The following is a 19,521-nucleotide window of genomic DNA, read 5'->3' as shown; positions in this document are numbered from 1 at the left end:
AAACTTGGCTTAGCCGCGTAGCTTGGCGACTGAGACGTTAAGCCGCCATTATGCGCTTGACGCAGGATGACTGGGCGGCTTTTGGGGAAACATTGGTCCAGAAATATTTTTAGGGGGGGGGGGTGACCATACTTTACGTATGTTTGTGCGTGCACGCGTGTGTGTATGTATATACGATAGTAAAATTGAAAAAAATATCTAAGTCTCCCCCCCCCAGGCTACGGCCATGACACCGGGGGTGGGGAAGGGGCAGAATTTTTTGCCTTTCCCTACTCTGCGCCTTGTCCACTAACAGCAAACGTAGTCACAAACGCATGCACGCTTCACTGTAGCTCTGCAGAGGGCTTCACAGTTGTGCATTCATTCATCTCTCTATAGCCGTATTATGTACTAACGATATAGAGTATACATCACTGTGTCCGGCCACCGTAGGGCAATGAAACGATCAATGCATGCACACGGAAGTGTGCAGACACACGCTCACCCAACCCTCCACATGCCAGCCTGCTTTCCTCTCCATGGTAGCAGCTGTGCTCTAATCCGTAAAACCGCCTGACGGAATACGTTCCGTATATGCAGTATTGCGTCAAAGAAAAAGATAATAAATTAAGGAGGAGATCCGAATGGCTATAGCTTTCATTTATTACAATTTTTTTCTTGCTTAACTTTACAACCACATGAAGACAAAGACAACGACTCCAGCAAAGGTGCAGCAATTATTCCTGAACTGTCTTGTTTGACGTATCGGAACCACGATTTGATAACAAAACACGCCGTACCTGAGCGCGGGCAAAATGGTAGGAGGAGGGGGTACTTCTGACTAATTTCGACTATACGCCAAGTTCCATGAACATAAATTGAAGTACGCGCTACTGCTCTTGGATTTAGACAACACAGAACTCGAGGCCATTACCGATGGCATTCGAACCTGCTACCTCGAGCATACTTTACAGTTTCTAAAGCCAAGCTTTATTGTCTCGAGCGCTCGTTTAGAGTGAGACAAGCTGCTTTGCTCCGCAACGTCTTATGTCGTGTTAATAATCAACACAGCAGTAACCGGAAACACCCGAGTATGGAGTTCGTTACTATGTATATAACGTAACCTCTCGCTAAGCCCGTTCTCCCTAATTACTTTCCGGCTAATCAAAGCTTGGCACCGCTCCATTACCTCGGACACCGAAGTTATTTTCGATTCGTCTCATATCCCTCACCTCTTATACGGGCAGTTTATTGAAAACGGAAGAAAAATACATGCGCCATCACCGCCCATTCAGTTATAGACGAATCCCACGCCCCGATTAGATGACGCCTCACGTCAGCTCACGCCACACTGCACGCTTTTGTCGTGCACACCTGGCGTAGGCATGTATATAGATTACAACGCACTAGCGTGTCTCTTTTGTTTTTTTTTTCTTTTGGCACACGGTATAATGAGTTCACCGCTGAATGAGGAATGACGCAGCGTGTAACAAGCGAGCGTGGTCGGTCTCGCCCACGGAGTAATCTCGCCTAATTCCGCCACTTAAGCAAGCGACGTGACGAATTTCGTTAGCGTGGCCAGCGCGCATAATGGGACGACATAGTTTAGGAGGCGGTGAAACGAGGACGTCCCGTTAAAGTGAAGGTTGTACACTGCTTACACGATTGCTGCTGCACCAAAGTAAGATGAAAATTACCTGTGTTCTGTTAGCGCATTGCCATTGCATGCCACACAAAGCCGCTCGTATACAGAAAGAAGATTTTGATATGTAGGGTTTAACGTCCCAAAGCCACCATATGATTATGAGAGACGCCGTAGTGGAGGGCTCCGGAAATTTCGACCACCTGGTGTTCTTTAACGTGCACCCAAATCTGAACACACGGGCCTACAACGTTTCCGCCTGCATCGGAAATGCAGCCGCCACAGCCGACAGTGAGAAGAGGCTCTGAAAAACGCCCATTGAAAAGGTAGTAATACATGATCTTTAGGTGAAAGTCACGAAATGTCTTATATTGCACACAAACTTAATGTGAACGCAACACACATTCAATAGGAATGCCACGTATATAATTCATATATTAACTGCAGTTGAGAAACTGAAAGAATGTGAAACGATGTAAAATCCATGAAATAAGGGGTGCCGCTTGCTGTAAACTTTTGGGAGTGGAGAAATATATAAATAGTGAAGAAATATATCCATTATAATTCAAAGGAAACCTAGGATGGTGGTTTAACTTAAATGAAGAACCCTGAAAATGATGCCTTCATCATGCCTTGAGAAAAACGGGGCTCTCGTCGAAACGTCGGCTGAATAAACAAGTTGTTATGTGAAAGCGTATTTACTTTCTTTTATACTTATAACCTTGCCGCAACCCAAGTTATTCTATATATATATATATATATATATATATATATATATAAGGAAAAGAAGTGTATACCTAAGGGCTCGTTTTTCCGTGTTTTAACACAATATTAATGAGATATAACAGACAGTAATGCCAAGGAATGTACAGGGGAAGTTATTAGAACCAATGGAATGTAAATAAGAAGAAAGAAAAGTGGATGAAAAAATAACCAGCCGTATATTTTTTCATCCACTTTTCTTTCTTCTTATTTACATTCCATTGGTTCTAATAACTTCCCCTGTACATTCCTTGGCATTACTGTCTGTTATATCACACACACACACACACACACACACACACACACACATATATATATATATATATATATATATATATATATATATATATATATATATATATATATATATATATATAACGCTCATTAACCACGGGCACATCCGGCCTACGCAGCAAGTATACACTGAAATCAATGGCGTCTCGACTCTATTTATACATAGCACTCAATAGCGTGAAGCGTGATCTCGTCTCCCATTGTGTAGCAAGCGCCCGTTGAGCAGAGTCGCGCCTGCACCAGCTGCTGCTGTTCCTCATTCAGCGCTGCTCTCTTTCTTGACTGGATGCACGCGTACGACGCACAATAGCGCGGCTTGTAACTACATTCAATCCTGCACGGCCAGTGATCTCGGCCTCCGCCACGCTGTATATACGCTTGTGTGTTGGAATCACGTTAGAAACCCTCTACGCAAAAGAGGTTCTAATGAATCGCTCACAATCGAACGACGAGTTTTACGAGGAGCTACGAAAGCGTAGGTGCATGTACGCGCGAATTGCAAGCTTTCGTACGCAAGAGCTGTTCCCTTACAGGAACAATGTTCGGTATTCAACTGCGTCTCGACAGACACTATTGAAGCTGATAGAACTTCAGTAAAGACAATATAGTGAATAACGATTTGTGAGAGGGTTCATATGGCCGTTTGTGTACGTCCTTAAGTGCGTATAAAGCGCGTACGAGCCTTTAGTGTACATAGGCACAAAAGCGAAAAAAAAAGAAAAGTTAATGCTCTGGTACTGAGTGGAACCTATAGCGGATGCTCTCAGAAAGCCAGGACTTTCCTTCGAATGAATTATGCGCGACGTTGAATTGAATTTCAATAGACATTCCACGGAAACTCAAACTCGCACCACCTGTTATACATTTGCCTTAAACAACTCGAAGGCCTAAGACGTCCTATTCATTTTCCTCTCAGTCCATTGCATTTATCCCCTCCCCCTTTCCCGCTTCCAAACGTTTCCGCACTTAGCATAGTTTGGCATTGCCTCCGCCTCCGGGATTGGATGCAGCGCTACCAGAGGTACGTTCCGCACTGGCCTCCGTGATCGGCGCCCCATCGCGGTGCTCTAGTGGCTAAGGTACTCGGTTGCTGACCCGCAGGTCGCGGGATCGAATCCAGGCTGCGCAGGCTGCTGTAGGTCCGTGTGCTCAGATTTGTGTGCACGTTAAGAAAGTTTCAGAGCCTTCCACTACGGCATCTCTCATGATCATATGATGATTCTGGGGCGTTAAACGCCACATATTGATCAATCAATCCTTGATCGCCCACCAGCAACAAAGCGACGACGTCATGCCATGACATCGTCGTAAGGGTTGGAAAGAAACGCAAACGGCGGGGCGCGCTGTTTCCATCCTGATTTGACCTTGGTGGCAATAAGAACCCACTAGAATGGTTCTTGATTGTATCATAAATGGCTCAATGGATTTATTTATTCATTTATTTATTTATTTATTTATTTATCATTCTGGATACCACAAGGTCCCGGAAAGCTTTACATATGAGGGAGGGATGGAAGGCAGAGATACTGCCTTCCCTTTTTTTCTCGTCTCTTCTCTCGGTTACGACACACGCAGGACGAGGTTAGACTAAGAGAATCTTCGTCCCTAAATAGTGGAACTCACTGAGATTCACCCAAGGAATGTTTTGGACTCACTCAGACTCACACTCACGACATATTTGTTCAACCGGACTCACTCCGTTTCAGACTCGCCAAATTATTACTCACTCGATATCAGTCATCAGTCGAACTCACTCAAACTAACGGCACGATCAGAGTCCGAGTGAGCCGGCTGATGAGTGAGTTCGCACGACACGCAAGAAACATTGTAGCCCCGTGTTCCTTCCTTTCGTCATCGTTTATTTGCGCTAGTACAAGTAATCCAGGTATGTACTATGATGATCGCAATGGCAAGCCTGAACACTGGGATTTCTGTACTTAGTCGCATGCCTTTTTTCTCTTTTATCCCTGTTTTAAAAGCAGGGGCCCGAGCTTTGCTATGTGTCGCAGATAAAAAAGTATCACTACTGTCCTTTTTGTCCTCTTCTGCTTCGCTCCCGGAACACGTGCGCCGATTTGTCTGGCGTGAGATGCAATAACTCCGATGAGTGAGATGGCAATGACAGACAGACAGATTCTAAAAAAATAAATAGAAAAATAGATAGATAGATAGATAGATAGATAGATAGATAGATAGATAGATAGATAGATAGATAGATAGATAGATAGATAGATAGATAGATAGATAGATAGATAGATAGATAGATAGATAGATAGATAGATAGATAGATAGATAGATAGATAGATAGATAGATAGATAGATAGATAGATAGATAGATAGATAGATAGATAGATAGATAGATAGATAGATAGATAGATAGATAGATAGATAGATAGATAGATAGATAGATAGATAGATAGATAGATAGATAGATAGATAGATAGATAGAATTATACGAAGAGAGCTGTCTCATCACACCACGCGTTGACGCACTTATCACCTCCCACGAATGATCCACGAATCAGCTAAGGAATCGTAACCCACTCATAATAATTCTAATCAATTGCAACGCGATTCTGTAAACACGATCATGTGTTCGGCAACTATACCCCTGGAAGGCTCACACTCCTTCGCGCAGAGGTTCTGAACCACCGTGCAAACTATAGAAACCCTTCACACACACACACGCACGCACGCACGCACGCACACGCACGCACGCACGCACAGGCGCACACACACACACACACGCACACACAGGCGCACACACACACACACACACACACACACACACACACACACACACACACACACACACACACACGGGTTTTCCTAGATTAGGAGCACCCGCCACGGTGCTCTAGTAATTACGGCACTCGACTGCTGACCCGAAGGTCACGGGATCGAATCCCGGCCGCGGCGGCAGCGTTTCGAGAGAAGCGAAATGCTGAGTGCCTTGCACACACAGATAAAAGTGTGCTCGTTAAAGAACACCAGATGTTCAAAATTTCCGGAGACCTCCTCCACGGCGTCCCACACAATCACATCGTGGTTTTGGGGCGTAAAACCCCAACCATTATCCCATCAGATCCAGTGCGATACATACTACTCGGGGCACTTATAACATCGTCAAGCAAGAAGTCCAGCATAGCATCGTCCGGTTTCCTCGCTGACTGGGCCCTGCAGACCGTATACGGGTGACGGCTCCTAAAATTTCCAATCACGCACGCAGACGCCACACTTGGCCGAAAAGCAAAAATGTATTGAAAAACGTCGAGGAAGGTCCGAAAGGGGAGGCGACTGGGCTGCACGGCAGAAGACGCTTCCGCGACTTCGCCGCACCTGCCCCTCCATAAGCGGGGCGTGCTCTCGACGCACCTACGTCACACCGTCCCGTTAGTTGCGTTCAGCGATGACAAGGCTGTAAGGGGGAGTACGGTAATGCCAAAGCGACCTGCTCCACTTAAACGAGAATCTCCGGGTTAATTTAAATATCACGTCGTACCCTCTAGACACACGTATTCAAAAGAAGTTGGATGATCGGATATGCAGAATTCTTCGATCAAAACATCAAATCATTTGCTTCTAGCCTCAAGTAGAAGCTTGAAAATATATACAAGTTCGTAGTGCGTATTTGTTTCTTGTCTCTTTAATAAAGAATTAACAAAGTACGATGAAACGAAATGTATCGGCAATTATAGTAGGGAAGAGAAATTTCTTTCTATTGACAATCACAATGTGAGTGTGTTTCACCTGGTGCTCTTAGGTCAGCGTGCAAGCATTTTGTAACTTTACACACACACACACACACACACACACACACACACACACACACACACACACACACACACACACACACACACACACACACACACACACACACACACACACACACACACACACACACACACACTTCTGAAACTTTGCTCACAACAGGAAATACTCGCGCACGCGGTTAACAGCCTACATACACCACATTCAGCAGTTACAGGTTACTCCATAATGCATTTAGGCATCTTGCATGCACGTAGTCCGTTGACCCCGTTCTGTAATCTTCGGAAATTATTTACTGATCTTGCTACTTACAAAAAACGCAACGCGGCTGACCATTATACGTTAAGAATCGTTCCTGCGTGGAAAAATATAGCTGCTGTCGCTAACTAAAAACACGTTGAGCAGATGACAGGCCAGCAATGTGCAAACGATGCGATAGACTAAGTGCGGACGATGTGTAGACAATGTGCGGACGATGTGCAGACGGCACAAAGGTTCACAGGCGCCTATACGTGCTCAACATACACTTCTACAGCGCACCTCTGTGGGTTCTTTTATAAGGCTGTTGCCGCAACCCCGACAGCGCTGAACTGAACTACTGAGATGAGTTACATACTATATATGCTACACGCATTCGGCACGTATCAGGCGTGGACCGGATTCGCACAAGCGGCTCAGGCAGGGAGGCAGACAAGCAGGCAGGCTGCTAGACAAAATGTGCAAAGCGGACGCGCATCTTGCGCGACGGCGCGTCACGATATGCAAATGAGGCGCTTCCAGGCGTGTGCGCATCACGCCGATTCCTCCCGTGAGGAAGGCCCGCTTAGAAGAAGGCGCGACATGAACTTCTGAAGGCCGACGACTCGTTCGGCGCGAGACCGACCACCTCTATAATATCGGACACGATCAAAGTCGTCGTGGTTATTCGTTCTTCGACTGGGCTTTCTATGCAGTGTACACTGTCGTCCTTTATGAAAGGGAACACGCGAACTCGTGGCCTGCGCTCTGCGGCGGCTAGGGAGCCTACATGAACGGCCGTTTTTAGGGTGATGTCAGCCTTTGACCCACTACATGCCGCCAACGCACCGCCGCCCGCCAAAACACAATGTTGCCAGACAGCAACGCCGCGCTGTCGCCCCATCTCAGTGCCCGCACTGCGTCTACGCCCGGTTGCGTTCAGTTCTCAATAATACGGCGTCGAACGTTGCGGTAGCGTGTTAAACGCTGCGGTGAAGCCTTAGAATGCCTGGATGCTGCGTACCGCTCTGCACTAACCACAACAGAAAGGGCGTGCGAATGTTCCGCTTCCCAGCGAGCCCTGGCCGACGACAACTATGGCTGGCTCAAGTGAAGCGAGACGGCTGGGAGCCCACCAGAGCGTCTCGTATTTGCTCTGTGAGTACTGCGTATTTCGTTCACTGTTTTAGATGCGGAGCATCTAATACTCGAGGCTTGTAGTGCGGCGCCGTCCGCAAGCTTCCTCCTCCTTCTTCCACCATCTGTGCATCCCTTCCTCCTCTACACACCGCGCGCGCTTCACTCCTCCACCATCTGTGCACCCTTCCTCCTCTACACACCGCGTGCGCTTCTCCTCTTCACGAACATTCGCTAGCTGTATAATGTAGCGCGCATGCGCCGTCACGCTTCGAGAACATCGGCAGCTGACGCGCGCGCATGCGCCGTCGCGCTTCGAGAACATCGGCAGCTGACGCGCGCGCATGCGCCGTTGCGCTTCTCCCCCTTCTCGAACATTCGACAGCTGACAGTGCATGCGCCGTCGCGCTGTATATATACTCAAGGTCGGTGCTCGCTCGCTCAGTTGCCGCTCGTCGGTTGGTTTGTACGGCGCGTCGACGTCCGAGGTCGCAATGATCGACGTCCCTTCGACCAGCGCCGGCCAAAGTGGCATCTGAAAGCCATCGTGCTCAAAGTTCGTCGCAATAAATAAACACCGCCCTTTCGCATACGTGTCGTACGTGTTCACTCATTTAACACCCCTCCTACAACCACGTTAACCAATTTAGCCAGCGACCCAAGTAAGTCGCAATTTAATACCCCATTTCATAACCACGTTAACCAATTTAGCCATCGACCCAAGTAAGTCGCACTTTAACACCCCGTTAACCAATTATATGCTCCGCATCCTCCTCAGTGTTCCCCCGAGGGAAGCTGCGGGCAATTTTTTTTTCCTGCAGCACACGTATATGTGTTTCGCGGTGTTCGCGAATGAGTAGATAACACAAGTTGTCGTTGCTGCGTCCACGCATTGCGAGTAGGAAGCCCACAAACGGGACGCGTCCGCGCGTTCGTACGGAGACGCGCTCGCTAGTCTGAGCTGTTGCCACGCTTGCGTTCGTGTCAGCGTAACCTCAGTATTATGTCGCAAGTGTTTGTGTGTGGGCTGCGAATTTCTTCGTGCGCTCACTTTGAGAACTGGGTCGCTTACACGACCCTCAGAACCGCCGCTGTCAAAAGCCCAGGTGTTGTGTGTTGTTACAAGGGCTGGGCACCGACCAAAATGGCGGCGCACAGAAAACTATGCTGGGTTTGGTGGAAGCTGGCAACAGCGTGCCCCGTTGCCCGCTGGTTTTGGCTGAGTTTCTTGAAGGCACTTATTAAGATGTCTCCACCCTAAAAACGGCCGTTCATGTGTCTAGAAGGATTTTTCCTCCACCTCACAAAAATCTAACCCGGCCCCAAGCACTTACATTAAGGCTTTTGCAAACGCGGATGTACCCTACTTTGAAAATGTTACACATCATGTACCCTGACCTATACCCAAGTAATCTTTGTCCACATTGTGGGGAAATAGCTTCATTAGAACACATGCTCTGGCAGTGCACCAAATTCGCTCATTTATCGAACATCACCTCTGCCAGATGGGAGGCGGCAATCCGCAGCTCGTCCTTGGCAGATCAGCTCTGGGCTGTCCACCAAGCCCGCGAGGCGGCTGAGGAGCTTGGCATCTCAGTCCCCACGTGGGAGCTGCCCGCAGCACAGTGATCTGTGTTTTGGAGGACCAAATAAAAGTTTATCTAATCCAATCCAATGTAGGCTCCCTAGCGGCGGCTGCCTAACAGCACCATCAACCGACAGCAAAAGGAAACACGTTCGCTTTCAGCGTCATATATGGCCAAGCAAGATAACGAGTTATGGCCAGTAGACAAGCGTTGCTAGGTTATACGTTCTCTTATCGCTCGCGTGGCGAGCGATATCGGGCGATTACTGCACCTTGCACCGAGGTCGCAAACAACGTTTGATATCTTGGCAGTGGACTACGCACTACAGGCGTGAACAGAGAGAGAGTGCAATCTATCAGCGCTTGTCTACCGGTCATAACTCGTTATTATTTTCTTCGGCAACAGATGACGCTGAAAGCAAACGCGTTTCTTTTTGCTGTCGGTTGATGGTGCTGTAGGCAGCCGCCGCAGAGCGCAGGCCACGCGCTCGCGTGTTCCCTTTCATAAAGGACGACAGTGTACATGTCTATCCGGTTCATCGTGAATAATTCCTCTTTCCGCTGATGTTTCGCGCATTCGAAGAGCTTATAGAAGTGAGGATGGGTGCGTTTTTCGAGGCTTGCCAAGTATACAACTAAAAAAAGAGAGACAGAATGAGGGAGAGACGTGCACTATTTTGCAAAACATTATTTCACGTGGTTCTATAGGTGCGAAGAAAAAAAATGCGACAAAAATTACATTTCCAAAAGTTTAAAAATAGGCGTCTACAAGCGAGGACTTTTGCGGAAAACACAGCCGATAAAAGAGAATCCTGCCTTTCGGCGCTTCAAAAAATTTACCGGTTTCCGAATACCAATAGCTTAACTTATCTTCACACTACACTGTAGGCAGAACATTAATTACAAAAGTTTCGCTCCGCATTAACGACATGCGTCGATTTTTGTGGCCCACCGAACGGACGAACGTTATAGCCCAGCAACCGCCAATTAAAGGCCAACCTCACGTAGCAACAAACAAAAAAAGGGTGTCCATAACGCCACGAACGCTGCTCAAGACGAGTCACGCGGAAGACCCGCGCGGTTCCTTTCCGGGAGCCCGAATTAATGCGCCGGTCAACACTCCGCGTCCGCCTGCAAGCCGGGCCAAACGAGGAGCCACGGTTGTTGCGGTCAGTCTCGTCTCGTGCACGTGCCGAACGTCTTTCCTCCGCGAATCCTGCAAGTCGCTGAACGTACGGCCCGGTCGGAGCTGAACAAACGAGCCAATTGAGACACAAAAAAAAAAAGAAGATCCGAGTGAATGAGCAGCAGAAGAACCCTGCGCCGAATGCAACCAGAAACCTGTTCCCAAGGATACCGAGGGGCATGCGATCATACCGTTAGGCCTAACGAGGTTTAAGACTTGTTTCAGCAGCGGTTGTAGCTCGATTGACTATTTTACCTAAGACAAGTGAGCGCGCCGCCATCTTGGGGTGTCAAGTCGATATTTTCTTATTTTGTATAATGCGATGCGAATTAAAATGAAGCCATGAAACACCGTGCGCACTAACCCAACCGTTTTCGTGTGTATTCGTCTATCGCATCACTTCGTTTAGTACTTACTTAAACATAAAAAACACAGATCGTGGTACTGAATTCCCACCGTAAAATAGTCTACATGCAGATTTAAGAGCAGAGTAGTTTAGAAGATGTGTCCCTGTCATTGTCGCATGTCTAGCGCTGTTACGCAAAGTCGCGTTAATCGAGAAATATTACAAGGGGAGACATAAATCAGAATATATGGAGGCCGTCTTTTAACCCTGTAAAGCCCACGAACAGTTATGCCTTCAAAAAAAATGCGAGAAAACGCTTACCGTTTTTACTCTTGATGTGCAGTTCATTTTAATAAAAATATGAATTAAATTTTGTCTGAGCCATAACTTTATTATTAATAATTGGAAATAATTACTATCGTATAAAATGCAAGTCGCTGTACCTTCTTCGAAACATGTCAGATCTGCAATAGCTGGTTACCGTGACACCTACAGTAGCTTTATTGGAGTATCAAATTCAATGTACCAAATATGATCCAGTGGGCATTACAGAGTTAATATGGTTTGTATTGTTATATAAATGAGAGTTCAATCAAGTTTTGAAGTTAAATTCAAGAAACGAACATGGGGTTCGAGCTCGAGTAACTGCATTGTTCTATTTAGTCTTCCTGGAATCGGTCGAGTGCTTTCTGTGATTTCCATAGCGTCACACAGCTGAGGGGTATATGAACATGAGTACGCATTAAAAAGGAATCGACCTTAAGGACTACTTGAATGCACTATACTTAACCGTCAAGTAACTCAAATTAAAGGGGCACATTTGCAGGACTGCAATGATCCACCCATGATTTAAGCCACTGGTTAAGCGGTATATCATGCATGCAAACACGATGGACGAATCATTGCTCTCCGCAGTTTGTAAAATTTTCGCTTGGTTAGAACTGCCTTCGATTGTTTTCTTTTTTTTTCCTTTCAAGAGTCTTCGGGGAGCTTTTCTTGTTCTAGAATAGTAATCGCCTGGCTCGCTCGCGTTTCCTTTTTTGATTGATTGATATGTGGGGTTTAACGTCCCAAAACCACCATATGATTATGAGAGACGCCGTAGTGGAGGGTTCGGGAAATTTCGACCACCTGGGGTTCTTTAACGTGCACCCAAATCTGAGCAAACGGGCCTACAACATTTCCGCCTCCATCGTAAATGCAGCCGCCGCAGCCGGGATTCGATCCCGCGACCTGCGGGTCAGCAGCCGAGTACCTTAGCCACATAGACCACCGCGGCGGGGCACGTTTCCCTTTTTCAAAACTCGGCATAACTGTAGACGGACAGCGCAATATTGACGATTCAAATGGGAAATATTCACACACAGCCAGTGCGCGTCCCGTCAAATAATTTGCCATTATTCTACAGTTATAACAAGAACGCCAAGTGTACAACCTCTGAAAACTCGGCGCTATCCACTTCACACATTGTTCGGCTTTCGATAACGGAAAAGCGACTGAGCATATTATGCTGCTCCAGCCGCAAAGTATTTGTCGTGTACGACGAACGTACAGGGTGTCTGGACACACGTCCGAAAATCTTCAAAAAAAAAAAAAAAACTAAGGTATGGTGTTTAACGTTCCAAAAGCACGATACGATTATGAGAGATGCCGTGTATAGTGGAGGGCTCCGTAAATTTCGACCATCCATGTTGTTCTTTAACGTGAACTGACACCGTGAAGTACGCTGGCCTCTATACTATTCCGCCTCCATCGAAATGCGACCACCGAGTCGGTATAGCCGAGCACCGTATAGACATTGTTCCACCAAGGCGGACTCTTTCTCTTCTCTCTCCCCATTCTCCTCTCCCATTCTGTTTCCCGTTCTCGCTCGATTCCTCGATAAAATAAAATATTCACGCGGGCTGCCCCGAACCCTGCAGAACACATCCGTGGTCGCTGCGGGAAACTCATCTTTTTTGTTGTTGTTCTGGTTCTTGTCGTTGTTGTTGTCGTTGTCGTTGTTATCGTTGTTGTTCTTGCCGTTGTTCTTGTCGTTGTTGTTGTCGTTTTTGTTCTTGTTCGTGTTCTTGTCGTTTTTGTTCTTGTCGTTGTCGTTCTTGTCGTTGTCGTCGTCGTTGTTGTCGTCGTCGTTGTTGTTTTTGTTGTTTTTGTTGTTTTTGTTGTTTTTGTTGTTGTTGTTGTTGTTGTTGTTGTTGTTGTTGTTGTTGTTGTTGTTGTTGTTGTTGTTGTTGTTGTTGTTGTTGTTGTTGTTGTTGTTCGAAATACGAGAAAACAGCCGAATTGGCGCGCGTCTTTTTCCTCATCGCCGCGCGGACCGTTGCGAAAAACAGATTGCACGCTTTGATTATTTGTTCCCGTCTCTCAGTCTCGAAACACTCCTGCCTACGGCAAATCGATTTCTCGTCAAAGAGCTCCGCACGTGGACAGGTGAGTGTATATATGCCTAGAAAAGCCACTCAAAACCGTGTCGGGTACGATAAAAAAAAGGAGGGGCAGTTTTGGCGCTACTATGTATTGCTAACAAAGACCGCGCAAAGCAGTTTTCTCGCGGGAAGCGAGAGAGAAAGGGAACCAAGGAAGTGAGAGAAGAATTGGTAAAATGTGAACATGGCGTTAGTTGTTGCTTAGTTTTTCCTCGAGTGCAATGTTGGGTCATTTATATTTAGATACTTTCACGCCGCGAATTGCAAGCGAGAACCGTGGTTGTGTGTAAAATCGCACCGTTGTTATGGGGAAAAAACGCCACGTCTATACGTATAGCTGTAAATATGTTGGTTTTTCTTCTTCCAGCGCGCGAGGAGGAAACAAACTGACAACCGAAATAGCGTATTGTTCGACTTGAACCGTTCGGAGATTTTTTTTCCTCAAAAAAAAAAAAAAGGAGGAAGAGTTCCTTGGCTCTTCTTTTTTTTTTTTTTTCGAGCCTTAGCTTCTCACTATACGACTTACTATACGCCACTATACGCCACGAGAACTTTCTTACGACATCATTGTAACCTCTTCGGAGATTCGTGGGACTCAAAAACGGAGTTAACGTGTCTCCGTAAAGAGAGTCAAACACTTTGCAAGAACGAACTCACCGAAAGAAGTACCATATACCACTTTTTTCCCCTTCAAAGACTGTGGGATACAAGACATGGTAATTATTGTTGAGATTTTTGTTGTAGCCCCCCTTTTTTTCGCCCTGCGAATCACAATGGACCGTCACACTTAAGTAATTTAGTGCCACCTTTCTGTGTAGCTGTCAAGACGGTAGATGCAGATCAACTAATACTAAACTAGCTTTTTGCACTGTCGGTCCTTTGTTCGCACTGAAGTATCTTATAACAACTCCTTTTGAAAGGCCCACGATACTCGAAACGGAAGCACAAACATCAGTCAAATCAGTTCGGGAGAACGTATTCTTCGAGACAAATGCTCGCAGGTCGTAAATAAAAGCAGATTCGTCGCATTTCCATCATTTCCACCAACGCACGAAAAGAAAAAAATGCGTCTGGAGACGCCTCCTTGTGATTCGCGCAATAAAAACCGTGACGTCATAGATTTTGAGGGCGCCTAGTGGGTCCTGCGTAGCTTCCGATTGATAAAAATGAAGCGCCATTTGTGGGTGCCGTAGAGTTAGCATACGAAGTTTGCCAAGACTTCATCGAGCCAATGCCACGAAAATATGAAAAATGCATTTAGGAATTTCTGGCCAGGCGCGGACGTTTCAGCGCAGTTCCAAAATGAGACTTCAATCTTTATTTCCTCTGCTAATAATAAACTTATGATAGTGAAATATATAACATTAGGGTTCTGAAAGAGCAGTTCGTCAATCTAAACCAAGTTGATGTTTCTCTTTGGTGTCCCTTTAAAGTTCATTCAGGTATCTTGCAAAAAAAAAACGAACAAAAGAACAAAGCGGCAAAGCTAAAGAAAAACCCACAGTTTACCCACGGAGTTAATGATGGTTGGGGGACAGGCATTCGCTCGCAGGATTTCAAGCTGGACGGTTGTGCCCTCGCGATCTCCGACTTCAGCGTAGCTCCCGCCGACTGGTTCGCCCTCCGCGGTCTCCTGAAGCCGTGCAGCTCTCGCATTGTGGCACCCCGCCCTTGGACTGCTTCGACCGGATCCCCACTTTCCTATCTCCTTCTTTTTCTCTCTCGTTGGCTGGCTTCTCCGTCTATTTTCCTTCTATTCTTTTTATCCCTCCTTCTTTTTCCCTATATCTTTTATTCCCCATATCCCATTCCTCTGCTGACCTGTTGAGGTGTCCTCGTAAGGAGAGACAGTTACGGGTCGGCACCTTTCTCTTCTTTTCTTCTGTTATAACCACTTATATATATATGGGGGACAAACGTTCGTCAGTCCCTTCGTGCTTCCGTCCGTCCATTCGTTCTTGCTTCCGTACACCCGTGCTTCCGTCCATGCGTTCGTTCGCATTTCTGTCCATCCGTCCGTCCGTCTATCTAGTGAACACTACAAGTACCGCCATCTCACATCTTTTCATCATGTATTCATCATATACAAGCGCCCTTATGCAGCGGACATTCTAAGGACCGCTCTTTCGGGTATGTGCCACCGGTGGTTACGCACTACAACGAGGGACGCACAAGCCACGCCATAAGGAGCTTCGCCCCTAAAAGCACGGACTAGCCTGGCTACCATCCGGTTCACTATCATAAAGAAAACAGATTACAATGGTATGCGAGAAAATTGTTCAAGCGAAGCAGTTTTCGGTATTTACTTGGTGCATTGGTCGCAGTGATCGTCATTAAACTATCATGAATTCCAAGCGAACTCTACTGGCGGGCAGCATACGTCGGATTAAACACAGACGTTTATTTCAAACGGAGAGCGCCGACAGTGGTGCACGCAACTAACCGACGAGTCGTAGCCGCTTTTCGAACAATCTGTCGACGGGGGGAAAATGCGAAACTTTCTCGATCAAGCTCGTGGCAAGGCGGTTCTTGGGCGTCAGCGAAATATACACTGTAGTGGGTAAAAGATACGAATAGCGGGAAAAAAAAAAGAAAGTGCTGTCAGCCAATTTTTCCATCGCTATCGGGGTGGGCGTACTTTCTGTGCCATGCAGGCGCTCGTGTGGAAATAGTGAAAGGCGGGCGGACCGCAGCGCAGGCAGTAAGATTCGACGTTTTAACTATAGACTAGTAAAACTGAAAAAAAAAAGAGAAATTGTTTTCTTTGCGTGTTTCTCTTTGAAAGAGATTGAAGAAGCTATAAATACAACTAATGAGTCAATACAGGCAAGGTAATACAAGTACATAATTACCAAGTCAGTGTAAAGGGAGTAAAATAAAAGGAAAAATTTGAAACTCTTTCCCTTATCGGGAAAATATGAGCAAACGACGCTTGGCGTTTATATTCCCGGCCTATGTTTTGCGTTCTATCGCACTGCGCTATTCTCCCTCCTATTTTTTTTTTTCTTTAGCCCCCGTGCCGGAACTTGTACCTAATTCAGCCACGCGCTTAGATGGGCGACACTTCACCTGCTTCAAGCAAGGACGACAGTCGTGCACTCGTATCCAGGCAACTATGTAGTGTTGCAACGTGCAAACGACCTCGGTAAAAGATCAGCTTTTCATATCAGTTACAGCTGATCAGCGACAGGCCCACAATCGACATTGTACGGATTATTGGAAAATGCCATATCAGCAACAGCTGATCAGCGACAGGCCCACAATCGACATTGTACGGATTATTGGAAAATGTCGCATTGCAAGTATACGCATACAATCAGTGCAACTGCAGCAAAGGCCACTTGTCACGCGATGACGCCGTCGCCGCCGCCTCTACTGAAATCTGCAACTCGTAACAAGCTTCGCCGAAAAGGAGATAACTTCAAGCTACAAAGAAAAAAAAAGAAAGCGTAGAAACGAGGAGAAGGAACTCGCCACGATAGGCATTTCGATCTGAAAAGCCGGAAAGAACCGATTCGGACGTCGAGGCAAATTGTGTTCTTGGGGGTTGGGCAGCGCTGAGCTGCTGGTGTGTACGCGTTTGCACAATGCACGTGTATCTTATTGCGCGGGGGAAAAAATGGCGTCCGACCAGCGGCGCGCGCCAAGTCGTACAGTTTGCGCTTCAGTCGCTCTTGGATTGCTCTGGTCGTCTCCCTGACTGCTTCCCTGAATCGGTCGCACGAAATATTACTTTCCTCGTATAGACATCTTCATCTTTCCTTCTTCTTTTATACGTATACCGTGGGCATACGCTAGACGCTCGGGACACGCAACTGGTATGCCAAATCACCCGAAAGATAATGGAAGTTGCCAATGCGGTGTATATACAAGCCGTCAATTTTCCCAACGACACTGCTGCGCGGACCTCAATCCGCCTCACCGTGTGTGCGCGTGAGTGTGCGTACCTGTGAGTGATCCAGGGGGTGAGTGAGTGGAATGAGTGAGCGGAATGATTGAGTGAGTGGAGTGAATGAGTGGGTGAGCGTGTGGAGTGAGTGCAACATCCGACACTATACCAAACTTTATTTTTTGTGAAAAAAAAATAAAATGAATTTTCGACCTCAATATGACTATCGAATACCAGCTATAGAAATTTATATTGCTTTAAATTACATGATGAAATAGAATGAGAGGAAACGTACAGGCAAGCGTGCGACCACGTCAGATTAAATGTACGCGAGCGATGTATTCCGCTCAGAACCTCAATTAAAAACTATGCCTTCCCATGCTCTTTCGCTTCCTTATCTGTTGACTTCGTTAGGTTGCGTCTAAGAAAAAAAATCCAACTATTAATCCACTCCCCTTCTGCTAAAATCGAAAGTATTTCCAACCACCAGTGATTTTTTAACACAAAAGGACACATAAAAATAGTCGATACCTTACTGAACTATTCAGGGGCGATTGTGAACTCTTCGTATGCTAAGGAAACAGCCCAGTTCCGCCAACTCACAGTGACGGTCGACAGCTCGATTGCGATCAGTATACGAAAGAGTAAAAAAATCTCCAAACTCTATGCAAGAACGCACAACTGAAAATCCGGATTCGCGATGTTCGCGATTTAACGGAGCTTACAATTTGGCGATTTTCTTTTTATTTAAGCGAAGCTCCCAATTCAACCAACCTTTCGATTTAACGAAATTTTCTAATTAACGAAGTTTTTACTGCGAATTGCCGATTCACTAACGTTGCGAATCGGTCACGTCTATAGAAGTCTTGTCGCCTAAGAGGAGAGGGCAAAGCCAGCCCCATATATTGACATAACGAGAGGGGGGCAAAACGCTCGGGGGGGGGGGCGCCAACTTGGGCCCATATAATGACATAATAGGGAGGGGGCGAATATCCCCCTCAACATCCTACGCATGCGTATGGTTATATAGTTTTCAAGCCAATAAACTTCGGAAACTACCGAGCACTGAGCTGGGCGTGCGCGCTTTGGATTCTCATTATTTTTCATTCCATTAGCTATTATTTATTGCTCATGTGTAACAATGAGCACTATAGCGTGAGCTTTATTCATCGCACACACTCTCAAGGCCTGTATAAAACGAAGTATAATGCCCGTATTCACAAACGCTCCTCGACTAGACTTTCACCATTCACTTGACAGAGTTGAGCACTGCGCCGCTGCTCGGCTGAAAATGGCGCTGCGCTACTCAAGAATAGCAGCCAAATTATCGCTGATATGCAGTGACTTTTCCTGCCTAGAGATGGCGCTCCCATCGGCTTTCTCAAGTGAAGGTGGAGCGTTGAGTGAAGGGGCATTATAGAATACGGAGGTATATCTATTGCAGTTAGGCGAAGTACCGATACCGAGAAATCAAAAGCGTGCGCCAACTTGGCTAAGTTAAAACTGCGTTGCATGCAGCGTACCCCGAACATTTGTGCAGTAGTGTCCGGAAGACTCGTCTATTGTACCGACGCGCATGCGACCCAAACCAGTTTTACCCCCGTATTCTAGAACGTCCCTTCACTCAACGCTTCACCTTCACTCGAGAAAGCCGATGGAAGCGCCCTCTCTAGTCACGGCAAATCAGTGCATATCAGCAATAATGGGGTGCGATTCTCGAGCAGCGCAGCGTCATTTTCAGCCGAGCAGCGGCGCAGTGCTCTGTCAAGTGAAGGGCGAAAGTCGAGTCGAGGAGTGTTTGTGAATACGGGGGTTAGAGAAGGCACCCTAAATGCAGTGTACTCGAGTACGCTGTCCAGTGTGTGTGTGTGTCAGCTGGTCTCCTTTCTCTTGCAGCTCCTAGTCATAATATTTCTGATGACCTCGTACGGATGCTCTCTGGTGGGGCTGTGCCATCCAAAAACGGTAGGCCATGCACACGTATGCGTAAATGTGCCTTGAATATGCAAAATTTATGACAAGCACACAGAAAGTATGCTATGGTTGTAGAGGTGTGCTGTGGCATGCCTGCACAGACTGCACCCCCCCAGTTCACTGTAAAAAATGTATTACAATAAAAATACGGCTGCTCGCACACGTCAATGTCAGCGCTGGTCAGCTTTTTGTCTTCTTGTTTTCTTTTTCTCTCGGGGTATTTTTTTATGAACACTTGATTTTGTCGTACTTATGACGTATCATCATCATGTCACTCATTTCGGTTTATTGTT

The 19,521-nt window shown here is 46.5% G+C and overlaps 1 protein-coding gene across 2 annotated transcripts in view; it reads left to right on the top strand.

Moving 5' to 3' along the window:
* LOC142774627 (gamma-interferon-inducible lysosomal thiol reductase-like) overlaps positions 1–19,521 on the top strand; it is an 87,620-nt gene that overhangs the window by 35,818 nt on the left and 32,281 nt on the right. Inside the window, exon 2 of one of the 2 annotated variants that reach the window (XM_075875215.1) lies at positions 19,151–19,219. The exons of the other annotated variant lie outside the window; for it this stretch is intronic. Coding sequence (XP_075731330.1) covers positions 19,151–19,219 — 69 coding nt within the window. The remainder of the gene's footprint in view (positions 1–19,150; positions 19,220–19,521) is intronic. 2 annotated transcript variants of the gene reach the window in all.

This window comes from Rhipicephalus microplus, chromosome 10 (genome assembly GCF_043290135.1).
Source record: "Rhipicephalus microplus isolate Deutch F79 chromosome 10, USDA_Rmic, whole genome shotgun sequence".
NCBI classification, from domain to species: domain Eukaryota; kingdom Metazoa; phylum Arthropoda; class Arachnida; order Ixodida; family Ixodidae; genus Rhipicephalus; species Rhipicephalus microplus.
The sequence above is the reverse complement of the archived record's forward strand: the minus strand, read 5'-3'. Positions and strand labels throughout refer to the sequence as shown.